The 25,960-nt window shown below is 39.2% G+C and overlaps 1 protein-coding gene across 2 annotated transcripts in view; it reads right to left on the bottom strand.

Annotated features, from left to right (window-relative positions):
* Positions 1-14,202: 14,202 nt before the first annotated feature.
* Positions 14,203-25,960, bottom strand: part of MEIKIN (meiotic kinetochore factor) — a 28,001-nt gene continuing 16,243 nt past the window's right edge. For both annotated transcript variants that reach the window (XM_032626826.1, XM_032626827.1), the window contains 2 exons: positions 17,815-17,854; positions 14,203-14,288 (listed from right to left, as the gene is read on the bottom strand). In XM_032626826.1, coding sequence (XP_032482717.1) covers positions 14,276-14,288; positions 17,815-17,854 — 53 coding nt within the window. In that variant the 3' untranslated portion in view covers positions 14,203-14,275. The remainder of the gene's footprint in view (positions 14,289-17,814; positions 17,855-25,960) is intronic.

Raw genomic sequence — 25,960 nt, 5'->3', positions numbered from 1 at the left:
ACTGCCCTCAAGTTAAAACTTAAGCTCCTTAAATTGGCATACAAAATCCTATTTTTATAATCCCTGTATTGCTTACATATTTCCAGCCTCATTGCAGAAATTAAACATAGGATGCCCATTTAAATGTGAAGTTTAGATGAATTACAAATTCTTTTTAGTTTAAGTATTTTCTGTGTAATAGTACAGCCTAGGCAATGTTCATGACATAATTATATTAAAAAATTATTTGCTTCTGAATTCTAATTTCACTGGGCATTGTGTATCTTTATTTGCTAAATCTGGTAAACTTTGTGGCTAATCATTCCTCTCATCTTCATCTCCCAATGTAGAGAGAAGCTGTAGGTTTGAGAGTTCTGTAAAAGATAAAATTAGTACTTAGAGACAGAAATGACAAACAGGAAGGTGTTGAGGATGATCCCATGTTTTGGTTTATTAAGCTACATTTGTTGAGATGGAGGACACTGGAGGAGGAAGACTAGGTTAGGTCTTGGTTGTAACAATTCTCAGTCATCAACCCTTGTTTTATTTGATCTCTTGGAAAATTTTGTTACAGCTGTTTCTAAATGTTGAAGTGTTCCATTTACATTCTTTTACATGTCTCTTTTCTATTTCTTTTCTCTTCCTAAGTAACAGCTTCAAAACATCTATACCTGACTCTAGATATTTATCTGCAGCCCCAGTCTCTGCCCTGAACTCCGGACTCTGTGTCACAAACTGCTTTCACAACATCTCCAACTGAAGGTTAAAAATCCTCTTAATGTTTTAATATTTTCTTAAGGTACTCCATATGTACAGTAATGGGAACAAATCTTATATTTACATGTATTCGTCCATATAATTATCACCCAGATCAAGACATAAAATATTTCCAACACCCCAGAAATTTCCTATATGTTTTTTTCCCAGTCAGCACCCCCTTTTTAAAGATTACCACTATTCTAACTTCTGTTAGCCAGAATAAGTCTTGCCTGTTCTTGAACTTTATATATATATATAAAATAAATGAGTTTATACCTGTTTGTGTTTCCATTCTTTCATGTAACATTATGTACATGAGCTGACAGACCAAATTTAATATGCATAAACCAAAGACTCTTAATTATTCTCCTAACTTGCTTTGCCCTACGATGTTCCTATCTCAAGAAATGATACCACCATTCATCTAGTTGCTCAAACCAATAATTTAAGAGTCATTCTTGACTTTTCTCTCTTACCCAACAACCAACCTAATCAGGAAATCCTGGCCCATCTGCCTTTAAAATATATTCCAAATCAGACCACTGTTATCACTTTAGTCTCAAACACCATTATCTGACCATTGCAATACTTTATTTCACAAGGTTTCCTTGCTTCCACTCTTACCCCACATAGTCTATTATCCACATAGTAGCCAGAGTGATAATTCTAAAATATGTACCTGATCATGTCATTCCTCTGCTCTAAGATGCACTTATCAACACATTTAGAAAAAAATCCCTAATCTTTGCGATGGCATATGAGACTACATTATACCACTTGCTCACCAACTACAATTTCAACCATTCATTTTTATTTCCTCATCTTGCTCCAGTCACACTAGCCTCTTTTCTCTTTTTCCAACATGATAAACACATTCCCATCTCATGGACTTTTCACTTGTGATGCCCTTATGCCTGGCATGCTCTGCCACCAGATTTTCACATGGCCCACTCTCTCACTTCATTCAAGCTCTGTGCGAATGTCACCTCCTCAGAGAGGCCTATCCTGATTAGCCTGTCTAAAACAGCATCCCTAGTCACACACTCTGTTTTTACCCTTCTTTATTTTCCCTCATTACTCTTATTTTTGATGTTGTGATATATGTATTTGTTTATCTGTTTTTATCTGTTTATTTTCTTTCTTTCTCCACTATAACATAAACTCTGTTAGGGCAAGAAATTTGTCATGTTCCCCAGCAACTAAAACAGTTTGTGTTACACTGTAGGTGCTTAATAAATATTCGTTGAATGAGTGAAATTAACGAATGATGAGATAAGGTGTCTCTGAAACATCCAAGTGGAGATGTCCAGAAGGCAGCTACATATAAGGGTCTTACCTCAGAGGAGAGTCTAGAATGGAAAATTTGGAAGCCCTGTCTTCTATAGGACACTTATACATATCAGGGAGTAGACTGAACAGAAATTAAAATCTAGGAATCAGCCTTTAAGAACTCCCACATTTAATAGCTAATAGCAGTAGATAAGATTGCAAAGAAGACTGAGCAGGAGATGTCTGAGAAGTAATTTCTTGTTTGTTTGTTTCTATTACTAGACTATGAACCCCTGAGGGCAGGAATAGAGACAATTCTTGGTTTCCTAACACTTAGTAAAGAGCCTAACAAACAACTGGAACAAACTTGGATTTGCTGAATTAAAGAATGTGTAAAAAATAACTCTAGAGTAAGATGTAATTTATTTAATTTGAAATTTTAAGTCAATCAACCACATAAAAGTAAGAATACACAAGCATACATAATTACAGAATCAATATTCTGCCTTACTACCAGGCTTTATAAATAATATTTTCCACAGCCAAAATCTGGCAAGAACTAGGTAAAATCATGATTGTTTTTGATACCCTTACCAACTTTCCCTTTCATATCTTTCTTCCCTTGTTCACAAGTTCCTTAATTGTGATCTATAAAGCAAATCTTCCTTCTAATGCTCACCCTCCAAGGTAGTAGGTGCTACTCTTTCCAAGGATGTGTGCTTTTACAAGTTTAGTTTTTATCACTAGATTCATTTCCCTTAGAACAGAAACCATCTTAAGCATTTTTATACCCACACTTCCTAACATAATACCTGGCATTTTCTAAATGCTCATTAAGACAACCGCTTAAAGTGAAGACAACACCAAAAAAACTCTTTTTTTTCAGTTCATACAAACATTTATATCCGTCAGGAGCAAAACAAGCAATTTTTTAAATTTATCCCCAAACAGATGCTATAAAACTTCTTGCAGGAAATAAAATAGAAATCTGAAATACAATAGATGTTAATAAGGTTGTAAAGGTCTTGCTATGTTTATTCTAATAGTAAACTAAATAATAGAGGGCCAAAAATGCAAGGCACTTTGTTGATTCTTTTATTTTTCAACCATCACACATAACTCCAATGCATCTGTTTACTGATTATCTTCCTCTCCTAAGAATGAAATTTACAAGGTCAGGGAAACTACATCACTCCCTATCGGTATATATAGTAATACCTAGTACAGAATACATACTCAGTAAATGTTTATTAAATGAATTAATGATGGGTGCTGTGGGGATAGTTAAAGACCTCACCTCACATATCTTCATTTCTTAAATACAACCACACTAAAAAGCACTCAGTTTCCTGAGCTACCAGTTTTCTTAACATATACTGCAGCACTGTGACAAAAATGAATAGAGGGAGTCAGGGTCAAGATGGTGTACTAGGAGGAAACAAAATTCGCATCTCCTCACAACTAGGGCACCTAGCAGGCACCGATGGGGGACCACAGACACCTAAGGGGATGGAGGAACCCCCAATGACTGGTGATCTCTCCTTCTGGCTTGTACCCCCACCCCACCCCACCCTTATTTTTTCTTTTTTCTGTTGTGGTTTTATTTTACCTTGTTGCAGATGTTTCAATTATAGTTTTATTTTTCCTAATATATTTTTCATCTTTCTAATTTTATTTTTTTTAATTCTTTGATACTGTACTGCTCCTTTTTTTCTTCTTATTTTTTTTTAACCACACCACGAAGCTTGTGGGATCTTGGTTGCCAAGCTGGAGGTCAGGCTGAAGCTCCTGTGGTGGGAGTTCCAAGTCAAAACCACTGGGCTAACAGAGAAACTTCAGATCCCAGGGAATATCAATCAGAGTGAGGTCTCCTGGAGATCCTCATCTCAGCACCAAGACCCAGCTCTATCCAACTGCCTGCAAACTCCAGTTCTGGATGTCTCAGGCCAAACAACCAGTAAGACAGGAATACAGCACCACACATCAAAAAAATAAACCAAAAATGAAGCAACAAAAAAATATGTTACAGACAAAGGAGCAAGGTAAAAACCTACAAGACCAAATAAATGAAGGCGAAATAGGCAACCTACCTGAAAAAGAATTCAGAGTAATGATAGTAAAGATGATCCAAAATCTCAGACACAGAATGGAGAAAATACAAGAAACACTTAACAAGGCTCTAGAAGAACTAAAGAGCAAACAAATAGTGATGAAGAACACAATTAGTGAAATTAAAAATACTCTAGAAGGAATCAATAACAGAATAACTGAGGCAGAAGAACAGATAAGTGAGCTGGAAGATAACATAGTGGAAATAACTGCCAGGGAGCAGAATAAAGAAAAAAGAATGAAAAGAATTGAGGACAGTCTCAGAGACCTCTGGGACAACATTAAATGCACCAATGTTCAAGTTATAGGGGTCCCAAAAAAGTAGAGAAAAAAAGGGATCTGAGAAAATATTTGAAGAGATTATAGTTGAAAACGTCCCAACATGAGAATGGAAATAGTTAATCAATTCCAGGAAGCGCAGAGAGTCCCATACAGGATAAATCCAAGGAGAAACACGCCAAGACACATATTAATCAAACTATCAAAAATTAAGTAGAAAGAAAAAATATTAAAAGCAGCAAGGAAAAAGGAACAAATAACATACAAGGGAATCCCCATAAGGTTAACAGCCGATTTTCCAGCAGAAACTCTGCAAGCCATAAGGGAGTGGCAGGACATATTTAAAGTGATGAAAAGGAAAAACATACAACCAAGATTACTCTACCCAGCAAGGATCTCATTCAGATTTGATGGAGAAATTAAAACCTTTACAGATAAGCAAAAGTTAAGAGAATTCAGCACCACCAAACCAGCTTTACAATAAATGCTGAAGGAACTTCTCTAGGCGGAAAACACAAGAGAAGGAAAAGACCTACAAAAACAAACCCAAAGCAATTAACAAAATGGTAATAGGAACACACATTTTGATAATTACCTTAAGTGCAAATGGATTAAATGCTCCAACCAAAAGACACAGACTGGCTGAATGGATACAAAAACAAGACCCGTATATATGCTGTCTACAAGAGACCCACTTCAGACCTAGGAACACATACAGACTGAAAGTGAGGGGATGGAAAAAGATGTTCCATGCAAATGGAAATTACAAGAAAGCAGGAGTAGCAATTCTCATATCAGACACAAGAGACCTTAAAATAAAGACTATTACAAGAGACAAAGAAGGACACTACATAATGATCAAGAGATCAATCCAAGAAGAAGATATAACAATTGTAAATATTTATGCACCCAACATAGGAGCACCTCAATATATAAGGGAAATGCTAACAGCCATAAAAGGGGAAATCGACAGTAACACAATCATAGTAGGGGACTTTAACACCCCACTTTCACCAATGGACAGATCATCCAAAATGAAAATAAATAAGGAAACACAAGCTTTAAATGATACATTAAACAAGATGGACATAATTGATATTTATAGGACATTCCATCCAAAAACAACAGAATACACTTTCTTCTCAAGTGCTCATGGAACATTCTCTAGGATAGATCATATCTTGGGTCACAAATCAAGCCTTGGTAAATTTAAGAAAATTGAAATTGTATCAAGTATCTTTTCTGATCACAACACTATGAGACTACATATCTATTACAGAAAAAACCCTGTAAAAAATACAAACACACGGAGGCTAAACAATACACTACTAAATAAACAAGAGATCACTGAAGAAATCAAAGAGGAAATCAAAAAATACCTAGAAACAAATGACAATGAAAACAGGATGACCCAAAACCTATGGGATGCAGCAAAAGCAATTCTAAGAGGGAAGTTTAGAGCAATACAATCCTACCTCAAGAAAAAAGAAAAATCTCAAACAACCTAACCTTACACCTAAAGCAGTTAGAGAAAGAAGAACCAAAAAACCCCAAAGTTAGCAGAAGGAAAGAAATCATAAAGATCAGATCAGAAATAAATGAAAAATAAATGAAGGTAACAACAGCAAAGATCAATAAAACTAAAACCTGGTTCTTTAACAAGATAAACAAAATGGATAAAACATTAGCCAGACTCACTAAGAAAAAAAGGGAGAAGACTCAGATCAATAGAATTGGAAATGAAAAAGGAAAAGTAGGGCTTCCCTGGTGGCGCAGTGGTTGAGAGTCCGCCTGCCGATGCAGGGGACACGGGTTCGTGCCCCGGTCTGGGAGGATCCCACATGCCGCGGAGCGGCTGGGCCCGTGAGCCATGGCCGCTGAGCCTGCGCGTCCGGAGCCTGTCCTCCGCAACGGGAGAGGCCACAACAGTGAGAGGCCCGCGTAACGCATAAAAAAAAAAAAAAAAGGAAAAGTAACAACTGAGACTGCAGAAATACAAAGGCTCATGAGAGATTACTACAAGCAACTATATGCCAATAAAATGGAAACCCGGAAGAAATGGACAAATTCTAAGAAAAGCACAACCTTCCGTGACTGAACCAGGAAGAAATAGAAAATATGAACAGACCAATCACAAGCATTGAAATTGAAACTGTGATTAAAAATCTTCCAACAAACAAAAGCCTAGGACCAGATGGCTTCACGGGCAAATTCTATCAAACATTTAGAGAAGACTTAACACCTATCCTTCTGAAACTCTGCCAAAATATAGCAGAGGGAGGAACACTCCCAAACTCATTCTACAAGGCCACCATTACCCTGATACCAAAACCAGACAAATGGGCTTCCCTGGTGGCACAGTGGTTGAGAGTCTGCCTGCCGATGCAGGGGATACAGGTTCGTGCCCTGGTCCGGGAAGATCCCACATGAGCGGAGCGGCTGGGCCCGTGGGCCATGGCCACTGAGCCTGCGCATCCGGAGCCTGTGCTCCACAACGGGAGAGGCCACAACAGTGAGAGGCCCGCATACTGCAAAAAAACAACAAAAACAAACAAAATACCAGACAAAGATGTCACAAAGAAACTACAGGCCAATATCACTGATGAACCTAGATGCAAAAATCCTCAAAAAAATACTAGCAAACAATCCAACAGCACATTAAAAGGATCATACACCATGATAAGTGGGGTTTATCCCAGGAATGCAAAGATTCTTCAAAATATGCCAATCAATCATTGTGATACAACATATTAACAAACAGAAGGATAAAAACCATATGATCATCTCAATAGATGCATAAAAAGCTTTTGACAAAATTCAACATGAATTTATGAAAAAATCTCTCCAGAAAGTAGGCATAGAGGGAACCTACCTAAACATAATAAAGGCCATATAAGACAACCCCACAGCCAACATCATTCTCAATCGTGAAAAAATGAAACCATTTCCTCTAAGATCAAGAACAAGACAAGGTTGCCCACTCTCACCACTCTTATTCAACATAGTTTTGGAAGTTTTAGTCACAGCAATCAGAGAAGAAAAAGAAATAAAAGGATTCCAAATTGGAAAAGAAGAAGTAAAACTGTCACTGTTTGCAGATAACATGATACTATACATAGAGAATCCTAAAGATGCTACCAGAAAAGTACTAGAGCTAATCAATCAATTTGGTAGAGTAGCAGGATACAAAATTAATGCACAGAAATCACTTGCATTCCTATACGCTAATGATGAAAAATCTGATAAATTATTGAAACACTCTCATTTACCATTGCAACAAAAAGAATAAAATGCCTAGGAATAAACCTACCTAAGGAGAAAAAAGACCTGTATGCAGAAAACTATAAGACACTGATGAAGGAAATTAAAGATGATACAAACAAATGGAGGGATATACCATATTCTTGGATTGGAAGAATCAACATTGTGAAAATGACTATACTACCCAAAGCAATCTACAGATTCAGTGCAATCCCTATCAAACTACCAATGTCATTTTTCACAGAACTAGAACAAAAAATTGCACAATTTGTATGGAAACACAAAAGACCCCAAATAGCCAAAACAATCTTGAGAAAAAAAAACAGAGCTGGACGAATCAGGCTCCCAGACTTCAGACTATACTACAAAGCTACAGTAATCAAGACCATATGGTACTGGCACAAAAACAGAAATATAGATCAATGGAAGAGGACAGAAAGCCCAGAGATAAACCCACGCACATACGATCACCTTATCTTTGATAAACGAGGCATGAGTATACAATGGAGAAAAGACAGTCTCTTCAATAAGTGGTGCTGGGAAAACTGGACAGCTGCATGTAAAAGAATGAAATTAGAACACTCCCTAACACCATACACAAAAATAAACTCCAAATGGATTAAAAACCTAAATGTAAGGCCACTCTAAAACTCTTAGAGGAAAACATAGGCAGAATATTCTATGACATAAATCACAACAAGATCCTTTTTGACCCACCTCGTAGAGAAATGGAAATAAAAACAAAAATAAACAAAGGGGACCTAATGAAACTTCAAAGCTTTTGCACAGTAAAGGAAACCATAAACATGACTCAAAGGCAACCCTCAGATGGGAGAAAATATTTGCAAACGAAGCAAGTGACAAAGGATTAATCTCAAAATATACAACAGCTCATGTTGCTCAATATCAAAAAAACAAACAACCCAACCCAAAAATGGGCAGAAGACCTAAACAGACATTTCTCCAAAGCAGATATACAGATTGCCAACAAACACATGAAAAGATGCTCAACATCACTAATCATTAGAGAAATGCAAAACAAAACTATAATGAGGTATCACCTCACACCAGTCAGAATGGCCATCAACAAAAAATCTACAAACAATAAATGCTGGAGAGGGTGTGGAGAAAAGGGAATCCTGTTGCACTGTTGGTGAGAATGTAAATTGATACAGCCACTATGGAGAACAGTATGGAGGTTCCTTAAAAAGCTAAAAACAGAACTACCACATGACCCAGCAATCCCTCTACTGGGCATGGACCCTGAGAAAACCGTAATTCAGACAGAGTCATGTACCACAATGTTCAGTGCAGCTGTATTTACAATAGCCAGGACATGGAAGCAACCTAAGTGTCCATCAATAGATGAATGGATAAAGAAGATGTGGCACATATATACAATGGAATATTACTCAGCCATAAAAAGAAATGAAATTCAGTTATTTGTAGTGAGGTGGATGGACCTAGAGTCTGTCATACAGAGTGAAGTAAGTCAGAAAGAGAAAAAGAAATAGTGTATGCTAACATATATATATGGAATCTAAAAAAAATGGTTCTAATGAACCTAGGGGCAGGACAGGAATAAAGACACAGACGTAGAGAATGGACTTGAGGAATGGGGAGGGGGAAGGGTAAGCAGGGACGAAGTGAGAGAGTAGCATTGACATATATACACTACCAAAGGTAACATAGATTGCTACTGGGAAGCAGCTGCATGGCACCAGGAGATCAGCTCAGTGCTTTGCAACTACCTAGAGGGGTCAGATAAGGAGGGTGGGAGGGAGATGCAAGAGGGAGGGGATGTGGTAATACATGTATGCATATAGCTGATTCAGTTTGTTATACAGCAGAAACTAACACAACACTGTAAAGCAATTATACTCCAATAAAGATGTTAAAAATAAGTAGAGGATTATGAAGATGATTAGTTTCATTACTAATTACCTGATTCTGAACTTGCAGTACTCTTTGGTTTTGGAGAAATACTTTGGTCTGCTAACATCATCATGCTAGAATAAGAACAAATTAATGGGATTCTTTTATTCTTTCAGTAACTTTTGAGAATCCTCAAATAATACTTAAAGACATTTCTATGCAATCAATTATCCTATAGAAAAAATAAAGCTAGTTAGAAAAAATGCTAACATATTTATATGAACAAATAGTTTCATAATAAAGGGCAATATACTTATACGTTCATCAATGTGAGATAATATGTGTAGAGGACAAAGCATAGTATTTAGAATCAGACAGACCTTGATTTAAAGCTCAGTTCTGCTACTTACACTTCAGTGGCCTTGGGAAAGTTACTTTACCTGTCTTGAGTCTTGATTATGTCATTTATGGAAAAGGAATAGCAATCTTGTTTTCCAGGATTCTTTTTTTTTTTTTTTTTAAGAAATGATACCTCATTACCTTTTTAAAGAAAATATTTATTTATTTTGGCTGTGCTGGGTTTTAGTTGTGACACGCAGGATGTTCTTTGCAAATGCAGGATCTTTTTTTTTAGTTGCAGCATGTGGACTTCTTAGTTGAGGCATGCCGACTCTTAGTTGCAGCATGACTCTTAGTTGTGGCATACATGTGGGATCTAGTTCCCCAACTAGGTATCGAACCTGGGCCCCCTGTATTGGGAGCGTGGAGTCTTACCCACTAGACCACCTGGGAAGTCCCTTGTTTTCCAGGATTCTTGTGGTAAGGATCTCAAGTAACATTAGAAATAATACTTAAAAAAATTAATACTCTATTCTATTTTATACTTTCACAAATGAGACTGCCCCCAATCTTATCGAAATGTGTAAAAGAGGATTAGCTATTACAAGAGGAATACAAAAGAATCAAACCTCAGCCTTTGACCACCAAAGTGGAATTTCTGAGTCCCCAGCAAGACAGTGGAGTTGAAAACTGAATGTGAGAAAATGATTTTTAAATTCCTATTACTGCTTTAGTGAAAAGTTGAACTCAGTACGCAAAAAAGTATTTTATTCCTTCATATTTCCTCTTTAAATTCATCCTGTTAAAAACTATAATTCAAGCCCGGAAATGGAAACAACCTAAGTGCCCATCATCGGATGAATGGATAAAGAAGATGTGGCACATATATACAATGGAATATTACTCAGCCATAAAAAGAAACGAAATTGAGCTATTTGTAATGAGGTGGATAGACCTAGAGTCTGTCATACAGAGTGAAGTAAGTCAGAAAGAAAAAGACAAATACCATATGCTAACACATATATATGGAATTTAAGAAGAAAAAAATATGTCATGAAGAACCTAGGGGTAAGACAGGAATAAAGACACAGACCTACTGGAGAACGGACTTGAGGATATGGGGAGGGGGAAGGGTGAGCTGTGACAGGGCGAAAGAGAGTCATGGACATATACACACTAACAAACGTAAGGTAGATAGCTAGTGGGAAGCAGCCGCATGGCACAGGGATATCGGCTCGGTGCTTTGTGACCGCCTGGAGGGGTGGGATAGGGAGGGTGGGAGGGAGGGAGACGCAAGAGGGAAGAGATATGGGAACATATGTATAACTGATTCACTTTGTTATAAAGCAGAAACTAACACACCATTGTAAAGCAATTATACCCCAATAAAGATGTTAAAAAAAAAAACTATAATTCAGAAAGACACATACACCCCCATGTTCATAGTAGCACTATTCACAATAGCCAAGACATGGAAACAACCTAAATGTCCATCAGTAGATGAATGAATAAAGAAGATGTGGTACATATATACAATGGAATACTACTCAGTCATAAAAAAGAACAAAATAATGCTATTTGCAGCAACATGGATGCAACTAGAGATTATCATACTAAGTGAAATAAGAAAGAGAAAGACAAATACCATACTATATCACTTATACATGGAATCTAAAATATGACACAAAAGAACCTATCTATGAAACAGAAACAGAATGACAGACATAGAGAATAGACTGGTGGTTGCCAAAGGGGAGAGGATTGGGGGAGGGATGGAGTGGGAGGTTGGAGTTAGCAGATGTAAGCTTTTATACATAGAATTTATAAACAACAAGGTCCTACTGTATAGCACAGAGAACTATATTCAATATCCTATGATAAACCATAATGGAAAAGAATATTTTAAAAAGAATGTATATATATGTATAACGGAATCACTTTGCTGCACAGCAGAAATTAACACAGCATTGTAAATATACTTCAATAAAAAATATTGGAAAAAGGAATCAGATACAAAAAAATTAATTCATCCTGTCAAAATAGTACTTTCTTGCCCCTTTCAGGTGTATTCTGTTGCTTTTGTGGTATTCTCTGGCCTATAAATAGTCATTTTTATTTTATTTTATTTCATTTATTTATTTTTTGCGGTACTCGGGCCTCTCACTGTTGTGGCCTCTCCCGTTGCGGAGCACAGGCTCCGGACGCGCAGGCTCAGCGGCCATGGCTCACGGGCCCAGCCGCTCCGCGGCATGTGGGGTCTTCCCGGACCGGGGCACGAACCCGTGTCCCCTGCATCGGCAGGCGGACTCTCAACCACTACGCCACCAGGGAAGCCCAATAGACATTTTTAGGTAATAAAAAGCCCAGCATAATATCACAACACTAAACTCTTATTATCCAACTTAAACCTCTTCCTTCTCCCAACTGAGGTCTGATTTAGACTCATAGCCTGCAGTGAGGAAAGCAACCATCGCCGTTTTTTTCCTCTATTTCTTGCTCTTTTTCCTTCCCCATTTGTTAACTACTCTTTAGGATCCTTTGGCATTGGAGTAGCAGGAAAGAACTGTAGGAAAGGTCTTTCTTAACTGATACTACTCTAATATGTCCTTGGTGCCCTTTGGGCATGACAGATAACCAAATGCTGACTCTTTCAAACCTGAAGTAGTTTTTTAAAAATAAATTTATTTTATTTTTGGCTGCGTTGGGTCTTTGTTGCTGTGCACGGGCTTTCTCTAGTTGCAGCGAGTGGGGGCTACTCTTCGTTGCGGTGCGTGGGCCTCTCACTGCAGTGGCTTCTCTTGTTGCAGAGCACGGGCTCTAGGTGCACAGGCTTCGGTAGTTGTGGCTTGCAGGCTCTAGAGCGCGGGCTCAGTAATTGTGGCACACGGGCCTAGTTGTTCCGCAGCATGGGGGATCTTCCTGGACCAGGGCTTGAACCTGTGTCCCCTGCATTAGCAGGCGGATTCTTAACCACTGCGCCACCAGGGAAGCCCAAACCTGAAGTATTTTGAAGGGTTCAGTGATAAGATTTCCCTATCTCTGGGGCTGTCTCACTTGCTCTTTATGATGTCCTCAGCTTTTCAATTTGATGGTAAAATTTCCAGTCTCTTTCAGTCAAGTTTATTTTGTCCTTTCCAGGAAGTCGTATTTGGCATGATCCCTTTCAAGATGATCCCTTCTGTGGGATCTATGTCTGACGTCTGGGTAATATGCACAAATCTTTGCTGTGCCAAACTCTGAAAGTATTTCTAGTGTCCTCTTTATCAGCCATTCCAAAGCATCTAACAGACTTTCTTGCTTTTAGCTTTACCAGGTGTGAGTCAGAAACCAAATTCCAGGGAACATACGTTGAACTTTCCAAATGGATCTCTGGAAGCTTCTCTCTTGTGTTGAGGTGAGGGAGAAGTTTTCTCCTCTCCTTGCATATGACATCAATAACTCTTATCAAAGAAACATTCTTGATCATTTCATCCTCTCAGTGCATTCTTTGTCTTTTCTTAAAATAGCTTAGAGATTGGTGATGGTCTAATGTTGAAAGAATTAGGTTTTGATCTCACCTATTACAAATTCTACATAGATGATTCTACACAGAATAGGGGATGGGGTAATTGTCATTTTTATTTTGTTCTCATCTATTAAGGTCACTGTCCAAACTCTAAGACTACATGAAAGCACATTTAACATCCTGCTACATTCCTCAAGGTCCTATTAACATATATAGATTAAGGCTTGTAGACAGAACCACAGAGTTTTACATGAACTACAGAGTTTTACTGTAAGAACTCATGTGACCTAAGATAGATCCCCCTCTATGCCTTCCAGCCTAAAGGTTTATTGGAAAGATAAAGGGGACATAGGCTTAGGAAACAAGCAGTTAGACAATGGGGACTGACTTCTCTCCTTCAAGCCCAAAATCTGGAGGTGGGGGTAACAGGTGTGATGATGACATCAGAAGAGGTGAAGAGAAAGCCCAAAGTAGAGGGCATGTGCCAAACTCCCTGTTTAGAACTCTAGGAGAAAACATCCACACAAGGAGGAAACTCAACATAAAAATAAGAGCTTGGGATACTCAGGCAGAGAGGAGGCCTCAGCCCTCCTAAGAGTCCCTTAATTCCTGTAAACTGGTTCTCAAGGTTCCACATATCAAAGGCAATGCAGAGAAGGTGGTCAAATTTAGAACCAAAATACCTGGCATAGGGCAGTTGTGTCTAGGTGAGTTTACCACGAAGGTTGTAGAAAGGCAACTAAGTCAAAGTCTGGATGGAGGACTTCAATGAGACTTAAGGGGTTTGGGGCGGCAATAAAAGCTAAGGTGAGGAAAAATCAGCAACGGAGGACTTCAGGCCCAAAATACAGCTGTAAGTTCATCAATGACTTTATCAGTAGAGTCCAGCCCAGGTATGAACTAGTCTTGAAACCTGCAGCACAAATCAGTAAAAATTCAGAGACAACTTGTGGATCCCAGACACCCTCAAGACCCAACTTCACCCCTCCCCCACCTCTGGCCTATACACCTATATTTAGGGTGACGATTTGTCCAAACTGGGACTTTTCTGAGAGTAAAAGGAAGCTCTATAAAAGATTATGTGAGAACAGCAGGCACACACTGGGACTGTCCCAGGCAAATCAAGAGGTGTGATCATCCTCAGGAATATGGAGTGGGAGAAAATATGAAAGACTCAGCTTTTACCCAAAAGAGACTTTTACCTGGAAGTAACTGGATGTCATTAATAACTTTAACTCATCATTTCCCTGCTAAACAGGGGAGAAAGGTGATCAAAGCCCATGAGAAGTTTAGATCAGTTATTTAAAAAAATAAATCAATAAAGCTATATTTTCTTAATAATTTAGCCTTAGAATTTTCACTGTTGTTCACCAAGGAAGAATAATTCACCCAAGAATAACAGTCATTGATTTTCTTTTCTTCAGAAATTTCTCATCATTTAGATGCAAGCATAACTATAAGGAGCCTATCACACTAAAACTATTCTTTTCTCACTCTACACACTTTCCCAAGGGAACAACTATGCTTTCAGCCCAGAACCTTTCCCTTGCTTTCCAGGCTGGGATATACAAATGCCTGCTAGATATCTCCACTTCAAAGTGCTGTAGGTATTTCAGTGTTTTCCAGACCTGTCACTCCAACTCACTCTTGCTTTTCTATTTGTGTTCCTTCACGTAGTGAATGAGCCATCATTCATCCTGTTTCCTAAGTCAGAGGGCTGAGGGTCATCATGGACTCCATCTTCCTTTCTTAACCATCCAATCATTAACAACAGTTGATTATCACTCTTGAATTGTTCTCAAGTTTTCCTTCTAAGCAATCCTTGCCACTAAAGTTCAGGTCCTAATCATGCCTCACTTGGAATGCCACAATAGTCATCCCTTCAATCTAATCACTCCTAATCCATCTTCTTCTTTGCTGCAAGGGTGATTGCACAAGACAGAAATATGATGCATATGTTTGCGAAGAGGTAGGATGATTGGCAAGAATTTTGGTTGGGTAATTAAAAATTCCACAGAAATTTTTGCTCAGCAGTTTATCAGTCCTTGCCCCCACACACTCAGCAACACAAAGTACCAATACTATAGATCCTCATCAAAGAAGACCACATTGTACTGTCTACCATTTAATTCTGGTAAAAAAAAAATCTGGTTATATCTGTATTGCCTATTAAAAATCATATCTCCTTGGTTTCCTTGGTCCTAACTTTGTCTTTTTTAACAGATTTACTGATATAATTCATATACCATATAATTTACCAATTTAGAGTGTGTAATTCAATGGTTTTTAGTATATTCAGAGAGTTGTGCAACCACAGTCAATTTTAGAACATTTTCATCACCCCAAAAGGAAACCCTGTACCCACTAGTAGTCAATGCTCATTTCTTCCCAAACACCCCCAGTCTTAGGCAATCATTAATCTGCTTTCTGTCTCTATAGATTTGTCTATTCTTGCTATCTTATATGAATGAAACCATAAAATATGTGGTCTTGTATGACTGGCTTCTTTCAGTTAGCATAATATTTACAGGGTTCATCCATGTTTAGTGCATATCAGAATTTCACTTCTTTTTGCTGTTGAATAACATCCCATTACAGATATACCATATTTTATTTATCTATTCAGTAGATGGATATTTGGATTGTTTCTACTTTTTGGCTGTTATGAATAAACTTGCTGTGAACATTCATGTACAAGTTTTTGTGTACACATAGTTTTCATTTCTATTAGGTATGCAAAACTAGGACTGAATTGCTGGGTCACATTTGGAGGAGCTGCCAAACTATTTTCCAAAGCACCTTTGCTATTTAAAATTCTCATCAGCCATGTATGAGAGTTCCAGCTTCTCCACATCCAAGACAATACTTGTTATCTGTCTCTTTGATTATAACCATCCCAGTGGGTGTGAAGTGGTATCTCAATGAAGTTGATTTGCATTTCCCGAATGGATAATGATAGTAAGTATCTTTTCATGTGCTTATTGGCCATTTGTTTATCTTCTATGGAGAAATGCCTGTTCAGATGCTTTGTCCATTTTTAAATCAGGTTATTTGTCCTTTTATTGTTGAGTTGTAAGACTTCTTTACATACTCTGCATACAATTCCCTTATTAGATATATGATTTGCAAATATATTCTCCCATTGTGTATACTGTCTTTTCACTTTCGTGATGGTGTCTCCTGACTTTGTTTTTAAACTTGTATGAATTTTGTGTAAGTTCTTTCAACCTTTGAAGATTAGGTGTTAAAAAAAATCGTTATATTTTCAGTCCTACTGAAAATCTTTCATAGGCTCTCATCATATTCAGGAAAAAATAAAAATACCAGCTCTTAAGGTATTCATGATCCAGAATGTGACCACCTCCTTGAACATCTCTCTCACATACCTTACCTTTCAGTCTACATGCACTAAGCCAAACTCATCTGCCCCTGGTAATATGTTTCTCCTCAGTCTTCCCCATCTTAATAAATGGCAACTCCATCCTTCCAGTTGCTCAAGCCAAAACCATGGTGTTAGCCTTGACTACTTTCATACTTCACCACTCAGTCCTTCAGTGGATCCTCTTAGTTCTGCTTTCAAAATATATCCAAAATCCTACCTCTTACTATCTCCCCTCTTGCCACTCTGGTCCATACTCCAATATTTCTTGCCCAGATTAGGGCAGTAGTCTCCTAACTATAATTTCCCTAATTCCTTGCCTCATTATAGTCTATTCTCAACACAGCAGCTAGCATGATTCTTTTAAAACATAAGTCATATCATATCATCCTTCTAAACCCTTCAAAGGCCTTCCAATTCACTTATATTTGACTAAAGTGCCTTATATGATCTGGCCTCTTGCTTCTTCTCTCACTTTATCTCTTACGTCACTCCTCCTCCCTCACTTCACACCGGGAGCCCAGGCCTTCTTGCCTCAGGGCATGGCTCCAGCTATTCCCTCTACCTGGAATGCTCTTTTCTCCAATGAGTTACACAGCTTGCTCTGTCTCCTTCTTTAGGTCTCTGCTCAAATGCTGCCTTTTCAATGGTGAGTCTCGGACCACACCACTTAAAAGAGCAAATCTCTATCCCAATACTCCCTAGTCCCCTATTTTGTTTTATTTTTCTCCATAGCATTCATTACCATATAGCATGGTATAAATTTACTTGCTTATTTATTTATTGTCCATCTCCTCCAACTAGAATGTGGACTCAAAGAAGGCAGAGATTTTGTTTTTAATCAATTTTGTTCATTACAGCAATTAGATAGATAGACAGACAGATGGATAGTTAGCAAATATACCTCCAGCAATCAGAACAGTTCTGGTATACAGTGAGCCCTCAACAAACATTGAATAAACAAACATCTGAATTTGTGGGTTACCAATCATACTTGCTATATAACTATTAGTACACAAAGTTTTAAAAGCACAACAACTTTTAAAATGTTAGTTCTTACACTTTCCTATGGCATTTCTGATAGTCTTCTGAAGAGGTACCTAAGAAAGGAAAAAAAACAATCTGTTAGAAATATAATTCAGGGGAGGGTAACCAAGATGGCAGAATAGAAGAATGTGGAACTCACCTCCCACAGCAAACACATCAAAAATACATATACATGTAGAACAATTCTCATGGAAAACTAACTGGAAACTGGCAGAAAAAACTCCTATACAACCAAAGCTGTGAGACAGATCTCCACATAACCAGGTGAGACGGAAGAAAACGGCACTGGGTCAGGACTTGTGCCCCTGGGAGAGATCTGTAAGGAAGAAAAGGTCCACATGGGTGGACCCTCACCCTGGGGAGCAAGCAAGTCAAGTCCAACCTGGACATCACAGTCCTTGGGTCCTGTGCACAGGAGACAAGCGCCCTGGCCTGCTGGGAAATCTGCTGAGACAGATAGAAGGGCTGAAAAAGCCTAGACTCTACCTTAAGGAGTACACACATTCTGGCTTGCTAACAATCAGGGCAAAGAGAACCTCATGTCACTTCTCAACCCAAAGGGGCAAGTACCCCAGCCCCACTCACTCCACACTATAGCCTGGTGTAGGTTCTGGGCAGACTTGATCTAGCTACCCAGAGACAGACCAGGGTGCCTGGGGTGAGATCCGGGTTGAGCTGTGGTAGGTACTGTCAGCGTGCGCATAGGGTGGCATCAAAAGAGTGTGCAGTGGTTAAGCCCTGAACTTCGAGCACATAGGCCCTGGGAGAGGGCTCCATCTAGCTACGCAGAGACCACCAAGAGGGCCTGGAGTGTGATCTGGGTGGAGCCGTGGAGGCCATTGTCAGCACGCTCAGGAATACATGGTGGTTCGGCTCCCAGTGAGAGTGCCCTGGCTCCACCAATTCCACACCACACCTTAGTGGTAGGTGTGGAGCAGGCAGGTCTTGGGAGAGGTCTGCTACAGAGGCAGACCAGATCTCAGGAGGAAGCACAGCCACCTCAGTTCCTATATCCACAATGCCCTGACCGCCAGCCACAGCCTATGTCACACCACAGCCTTGCACTATATCTGGGACAAATACAACAGAGGAAGGGATGCGAACTTAAGCAGCTGCTGAGCAGAATAACAGATGCCTACACAGGTGGCACACAGGTCCTCTGTGACTGAACAAGCCTCACTTGCTTTGGGACAGGGGACAGACTCAAGGGCAACAGAGCCTGATCAGACCCAACCCTCAGAACTTCTAATCCAACAACTGGGGAGCAGACCTGCCTCTGACAAAGTGGTGACAGCCACTGAGCAGAGAGGAAGCCCTGTCTCACATTCTGCATAGGCTCTAGATACTCTAGCATGAACCACACCCCCTATCAAGGGGATAACAGCCAGAAAAACCTGAGGAAGGACATGGCTGGGGTCTATACCAAAACCAGCCTTTGCACCAAAACATTGGACACACACAGCCTGCACCAGGATGCTCCCACATAAAAACACCCTTTCAAGACCATGGTAGATAACTGTTTCTCTTAAATTAATAGAGACAAAGTTAAGTAAAATGAAAAGTCAGAGGAACTACTCCGAATTAAAAGAACAACGATCCTCTGTAAGAAAAAAACAATGAAACTGAGCTCACCAGTCTACTAGACCTTGAACTCAAAAAGGCAGTAATAAAAAGGCTAACATAATTAAGAAAGATTATTGATAGAAATGCAGATCACTGTAACAAGGAACTAGAAATTATAAAAATGAACCAATCAAAAATGGACAATTCAATTACCAAGATAAAAACTAATCTAGAAGCAATGAATAGCAAACTAAATGTCACAGTAGAACAAATAAGTGATCTGGAAGATAGAATAATAGAAATCACCCAAGCAGAACAGCAGATAAGCAACAGGGGTGCGGAGGGCAAACCGGAGAGATTCCCGCACAGAGGATCGGTGCCAACAGGCACTCACCAGCCCTAGAAGCTTGTCTGCTCACCCGCTGGGGTGGGTGGGGGCTGGGAGCTGAGTCAGGCTACGGTCAGAGCACAGGGAGAGGACTGGGGCGTGAACACAGCCTGAAGGGGTTAGTGCACCACAGGTAGCCGGGAGGGAGTCTGGGAAAAAGTCTGCACCTACCAAAGAGGTAAGAGACTTTTTCTTCCCTCTTTGTTTCCTGGTGCGCGAGGAGAGGGGATTAAGAGCGCTGCTTAAAGGAGTACCAGAGACGGGCGCGAGCCGCGGATATCAGCGAAGACCCCAGAGACGGGCATGAGACGCTAAGGCTGCTGCTGCCGCCACCAAGAATCCTGTGTGCGAGTACAGGTCACTATCCACACCTACCCTCCCGGAAGCCTGTGCAGCCCGCCACTGCCAGGGTCCCAGGATCCAGGGACAACTTCCCCGGGAGAACGGCGCACTTCAGGCTGCTGCAACGTCATGCTGGCCTCTGCCGCCGCAGGCTCGCCCCGCATCCGTACCCCACCCTCCACCAGGACCGAGTGAGCCAGAGCCCCTGAATCAGCGGCTCCTTTAACCCCGTCCTGTCTGAGCGAAGAACAGACACCCTCCGGCGACCTACACACGGAGGCGGGCCAAATCCAAAGCTGAACCCCAGGAGCTGTGCGAACAAAGAAGAGAAAGGGAAATTTCTCCCAGCAGCCTCAGAAGCAGCGGATTCAATCTCCACAATCAACTTGATGTACCCTGCATTGGTGGAATACATGAATAGACACCGAATCATCCCAAATTGAGGAAGTGGACTTTGAGAGCAAGATTTATTATTTTTTCCCCTTTTCCTCTTTTTGTAAGTGTGTATGTGTATGCTTCTGTGTGAGATTTTGTCTGTATAGCTTTGCTTTCACCATTTGTCACAGGGTTCTGTCCGTCCATTTTTTGTTTTTTACATTAAAAAATTTTTTTTTTCTTAATAATTATTTTTTATATTAATAAATTTATTTTATTTTATCTTACTCTATTTTATCCTCTTTCTTTCTTTCTTTCTTTCTACTTTTTCTCCCATTTATTCTGAGCCGTGTGGATGAAAGGCTCTTGGTGCTGCAGCCAGGAGTCAGTGCTGTGCCTCTGACATGGGAGAGCCAACTTTGGGACACTGGTCCACAAGAGACCTCCCAGCTCCACATAATATCAACTGGCGAAAATCTCTCAGAGATCTCCATCTCAACACCAACACCCAGCTTCACTCAACGACCAGCAAGCTACAGTGCTGGACATCCTATGCCAAACAACTAGCAAGACAGGAACACAACCCCACCCATTAGCAGAGAGGCTGCCTAAAATCATAATAAGGCAACAGACACCCCAAAACACACCACCAGACGTGGACCTGCCAACCAGGAAGACAAGATCCAGTCTCATCCACCAGAACACAGGCACTAGTCCCCTCCACCAGGAAGCCTACACAACCCACTGAACCAACTTTAGCCACTGGGGACAGACACCAAAAACAACGGGAAATACGAACCTGTAGCCTGCAAAAACGAGACCCCAAACACAGTAAGATAAGCAAAATGAGAAGACAGGGAAACACACAGCAGATGAAGGAGCAAGGTGAAAACCCACCAGACCTAACAAATGAAGAGGAAATAGGCAGTCTACCTGAAAAAGAAGTCAGAATAACGATAGTAAAGATGATCCAAAATCTTGGAAATAGAATACAGAAAATGCAAGAAACATTTAATAAGGACCTAGAAGAACTAAAGAGGAAACAAGCAACAATTAACAACACAATAAATGAAATTAAAAATACTCTAGAAGGGATCAATAGCAGAATAACTGAGGCAGAAGAACAGATAAGAGATCTGAAAGATAAAATAGTGGAAATAACTACTGCAGAGCAGAAAAAAGAATGAAAAGAACTGAGGACAGTCTCAGAGACCTCTGGGACAACATTAAACGCACCAACATTCGAATTATAGGGGTCCCAGAAGAAGAAGAGAGAAAGAAAGGGACTGAGAAAATATCTGAAGAGATTATAGTTGAAAATTTCCATAATATGGGAAAGGAAATAGTTAATCAAGTCCAGGAAGCACAGAGAGTCCCATACAGGATAAATCCAAGGAGAAACATGCCAAGACACATATTACTCAAACTGTCAAAAATTAAACACAAAGAAAACATATTAAAAGCAGCAAGGGAAAACCAACAAATAACACACAAGGGAATCCCCATAAGGTTAACAGCTGATCTTTCAGTAGAAACTCTGCAAGCCAGAGGAGGCTGGCAGGACATATTTAAAGTGATGAAGGAGAAAACCTGCAACCAAGATTACTCTACCCAGCAAGGATCTCATGGAGAAATTAAAACCTTTACAGACAAGCAAAAGCTGAGAGAGTTCAGCACCATAAAACCAGCTTTACAACAAATGCTAAAGGAACTTCTCTAGGCAAGAAACATAAGAGAAGGAAAAGACCTACAATAACAAACCCCAAACAATTAAGAAAATGGGAATAGGAACATACAGATCGATAATTACCATAAATGTAAACGGATTAAATGCTCCCACCAAAAGACACAGACTGGCTGAATGGATACAAAAACAAGACCCATATATATGCTGTCTACAAGAGACCGACTTCAGACCTAGGGACACATACAGACTGAAAGTGACGAGAAGGAAAAAGATATTCCATGCAAATGGAAACCAAAAGAAAGCTGGAGTAGCAATTCTCATATCAGACAAAATAGACTTTAAAATAAAGACTATTACAAGAGACAAAGAAGGCCACTACATACTGATCAAGGGATCGATCCAAGAAGATATAACAATTGTATATATTTATGCACCCAACATAGGAGCACCTCAATACATAAGGCAAATACTAACAGCCATAAAAAGGGAAATTGACAGTAACACATTCATAGTAGGGGACTTTAACGCCTCACTTTCACCAATGGATAGATCATCCAAAATGAAAATAAATAAGGAAACACAAGCTTTAAATGATACATTAAACAATATGGACTTAATTGATATTTATAGGACATTCCATCCAAAAACAACAGAATACACATTTTTCTCAAGTGCTCATGGAACATTCTCCAGGATAGATCATATCTTGGGTCACAAATCAAGCCTTGGTAAACTTAAGAAAATTGAAATTGTATCAAGTATCTTTTCCGACCACAACGCTATGAGACTAGGTATCAATTACAGGAAAAGATCTGTAAAAAATACAAACACATGGCGGCTAAACAATACACTACTTAATAACGAAGTGATCACTGAAGAAATCAAAGAGGAAATCAAAAAATACCTAGAAACAAATGACAATGGAGACATGACAACCCAAAACCTATGGGATGCAGCAAAAGCAGTTCTAAGAGAGAAGTTTATAGCAATACAGTCCTACCTTAAGAAACAGGAAATCTCTCGAATAAAAAACCAACCTTGCACCTAAAGCAATTAGAGAAAGAAGAACAAAAAAACCCCAAAGTTAGCAGAAGGAAAGAAATCATAAAGATCAGATCAGAAATAAATGAGAAAGAAATGAAGGAAACAATAGCAAAGATCAATAAAACTAAAAGCTGGTTCTTTGAGAAGATAAACAAAATTGATAAACCATTAGCCAGACTCATCAAGAAAAAAAGGGAGAAGACTCAAATCAATAGAATTAGAAATGAAAAAGAAGAAGTAACAACTGACACTGCAGAAATACAAAGGCTCAGGAGAGATTACTACAAGCAACTCTATGCCAATAAAATGGACAACCTGGAAGAAATGCACAGATTCTTAGAAATGCACAACCTGCCAAGACTGAATCAGGAAAAAATAGAAAATATGAACAGACCAATCACAAGCACTGAAATTGAAACGGTGATTAAAAATCTTCCAACAAACAAAAGCCGAGGACCAGATGGCTTCACAGGCCAATTCTATCAAACCTTTAGAGAAGAGCTAACACCTACCCTTCTCAAACTCTTCCAAAATATAGCAGAGGGAGGAACACTCCCAAACTCATTCTACGAGGCCACCATCACCCTGATACCAAAACCCAACAAGGATGTCACAAAGAAACAAAACTACAGGCCAATATCACTGATGAACATAGACGCAAAAATCCTCAACAAAATACCAGCAAACAGAATCCAACAGCACATTAAAAGGATCATACACCATGATCAAGTGGGGTTTATTCCAGGAATGCAAGGATTCTTCAATATACGCAAATCAATGAATGTGATACACCATATTAACAAATTGAAGGAGAAAAACCATATGATCATCTCAATAGATGCAGAGAAAGCTTTCGACAAAATTCAACACCCATTTATGATAAAAACCCTGCAGAAAGAAGGCATAGTGGGAACTTACCTCAACATAATAAAGGCCATATATGACAAACCCACAGCCAGCATCATCCTCAATGGTGAAAAACTGAAAGCATTTCCACTAAGATCAGGAACAAGACAAGGTTGCCCACTCTCACCACTCTTATTCAACATAGTTTTGGAAGTTTTAGCCACAGCAATCAGAGAAGAAAAGGAAATAAAGGAATCCAAATCAGAAAAGAAGAAGCTGTCACTGTTTGCAGATGACATGATACCATACACAGAGAATCCTAAAGATGCTACCAGAAAACTACTAGAGCTAATCAATGAATTTGGTAAAGTAGCAGGATACAAAATTAATGCACAATAATCTCTGGCATTCCTACACACTAATGATTAAAAATCTGAATGTGAAATCAAGAAAACACTCCCATTTACTATGGCAACGAAAAGAATCAAATACCTAGGAATAAACCTACCTAAGGAGACAAAAGACCTGTATGCAGAAAATTATAAGACACTGATGAAAGAAATTAAAGATGATACAGACAGATGGAGAGATATACCATGTTCTTGGATTGGAAGAATCAACACTGTGAAAATGACTATACTACCCAAAGCAATCTACAGATTCAGTGCAATCCCTATCAAACTACCCCTGGCATTCTTCACAGAACTAGAACAAAAAATTTCACAACCTGTATGGAAACACAAAAGACCCCGAATAGCCAAAGCAATCTTGAGAACGAAAAACAGAGCTGGAGGAATCAGGCTCCCTGACTTCAGACTATACTACAAAGCTACAGTAATCAAGACAGTATGGTACTGGTACAAAATCAGAAATATACATCAATGGAACAGGATAGAAAGCCCAGAGATAAACCAAGCACATATGGTCACCTTATCTTTGATAAAGGAGGCAGGGATGTACAGTGGAGAAAGGACAGCCTCTTCAATAAGTGGTGCTGGGAAAACTGGACAGGTACATGTAAAAGAATGAAAGTAGAACTCTCCTTAACACCATACACAAAAATAAACTCCAAATGGATTGAAGACCTAAATGTAAGGCCAGAAACTATCAAACTCTTAGAGGAAAACATAGGCAGAACACCCTATGACATAAATCACAGCAAGATCCTTTTTGACCCACCTCCTAGAGAAATGGAAATAAAAACGAAAATACACAAATGGGACCTAATGAAACTTCAAAGCTTTTGTACAGCAAAGGAAACCATAAACAGGACCAAAAGACAACCCTCAGAATGGGAGAAAATATTTGCAAATGAAGCAACTGACAAAGGATTAATCTCTAAAATTTATGAGCAGCTCATGCAGCTCAGTAACAAAAAAACAAACAACCTAATCCAAAAATGGGCAGAAGACCTAAACAGACATTTCTCCAAAGCAGATATACAGACTGCCAACAAACACATGAAGGAATGCTCAACATCATTAATCATTAGAGAAATGCAAATCAAAACTACAATGAGATATCACCTCACACCAGTCAGAATGGCCATCACCAAAAAAATCTAGAAACAATAAATGCTGGAGACGGTGTGGAGAAAAGGGAACCCTCTTGCACTGTTGGTGGGAATGTAAATTGATACAGCCACTATGGAGAACAGTATGGAGGTTCCTTAAAAAACTACAAATAGAACTACCATATGACCCAGCAATCCCACTACTGGGCATATACCCTGAGAAAACCATAATTCAAAAAGAGTCATGTACCAAAATGTTCATTGCAGCTCTATTTACAATAGCCAGGAGATGGAAACAACCTAAGTGTCCATCATTGGACGAATGGATAAAGAAGATGTGGCACATATACACAATGGAATATTACTCAGCCATAAAAAGAAAGGAAATTGAGTTATTTGTA

This window comes from Phocoena sinus, chromosome 3, assembly GCF_008692025.1.
Source record: "Phocoena sinus isolate mPhoSin1 chromosome 3, mPhoSin1.pri, whole genome shotgun sequence".
NCBI classification, from domain to species: domain Eukaryota; kingdom Metazoa; phylum Chordata; class Mammalia; order Artiodactyla; family Phocoenidae; genus Phocoena; species Phocoena sinus.
The sequence above is the reverse complement of the archived record's forward strand: the minus strand, read 5'-3'. Positions and strand labels throughout refer to the sequence as shown.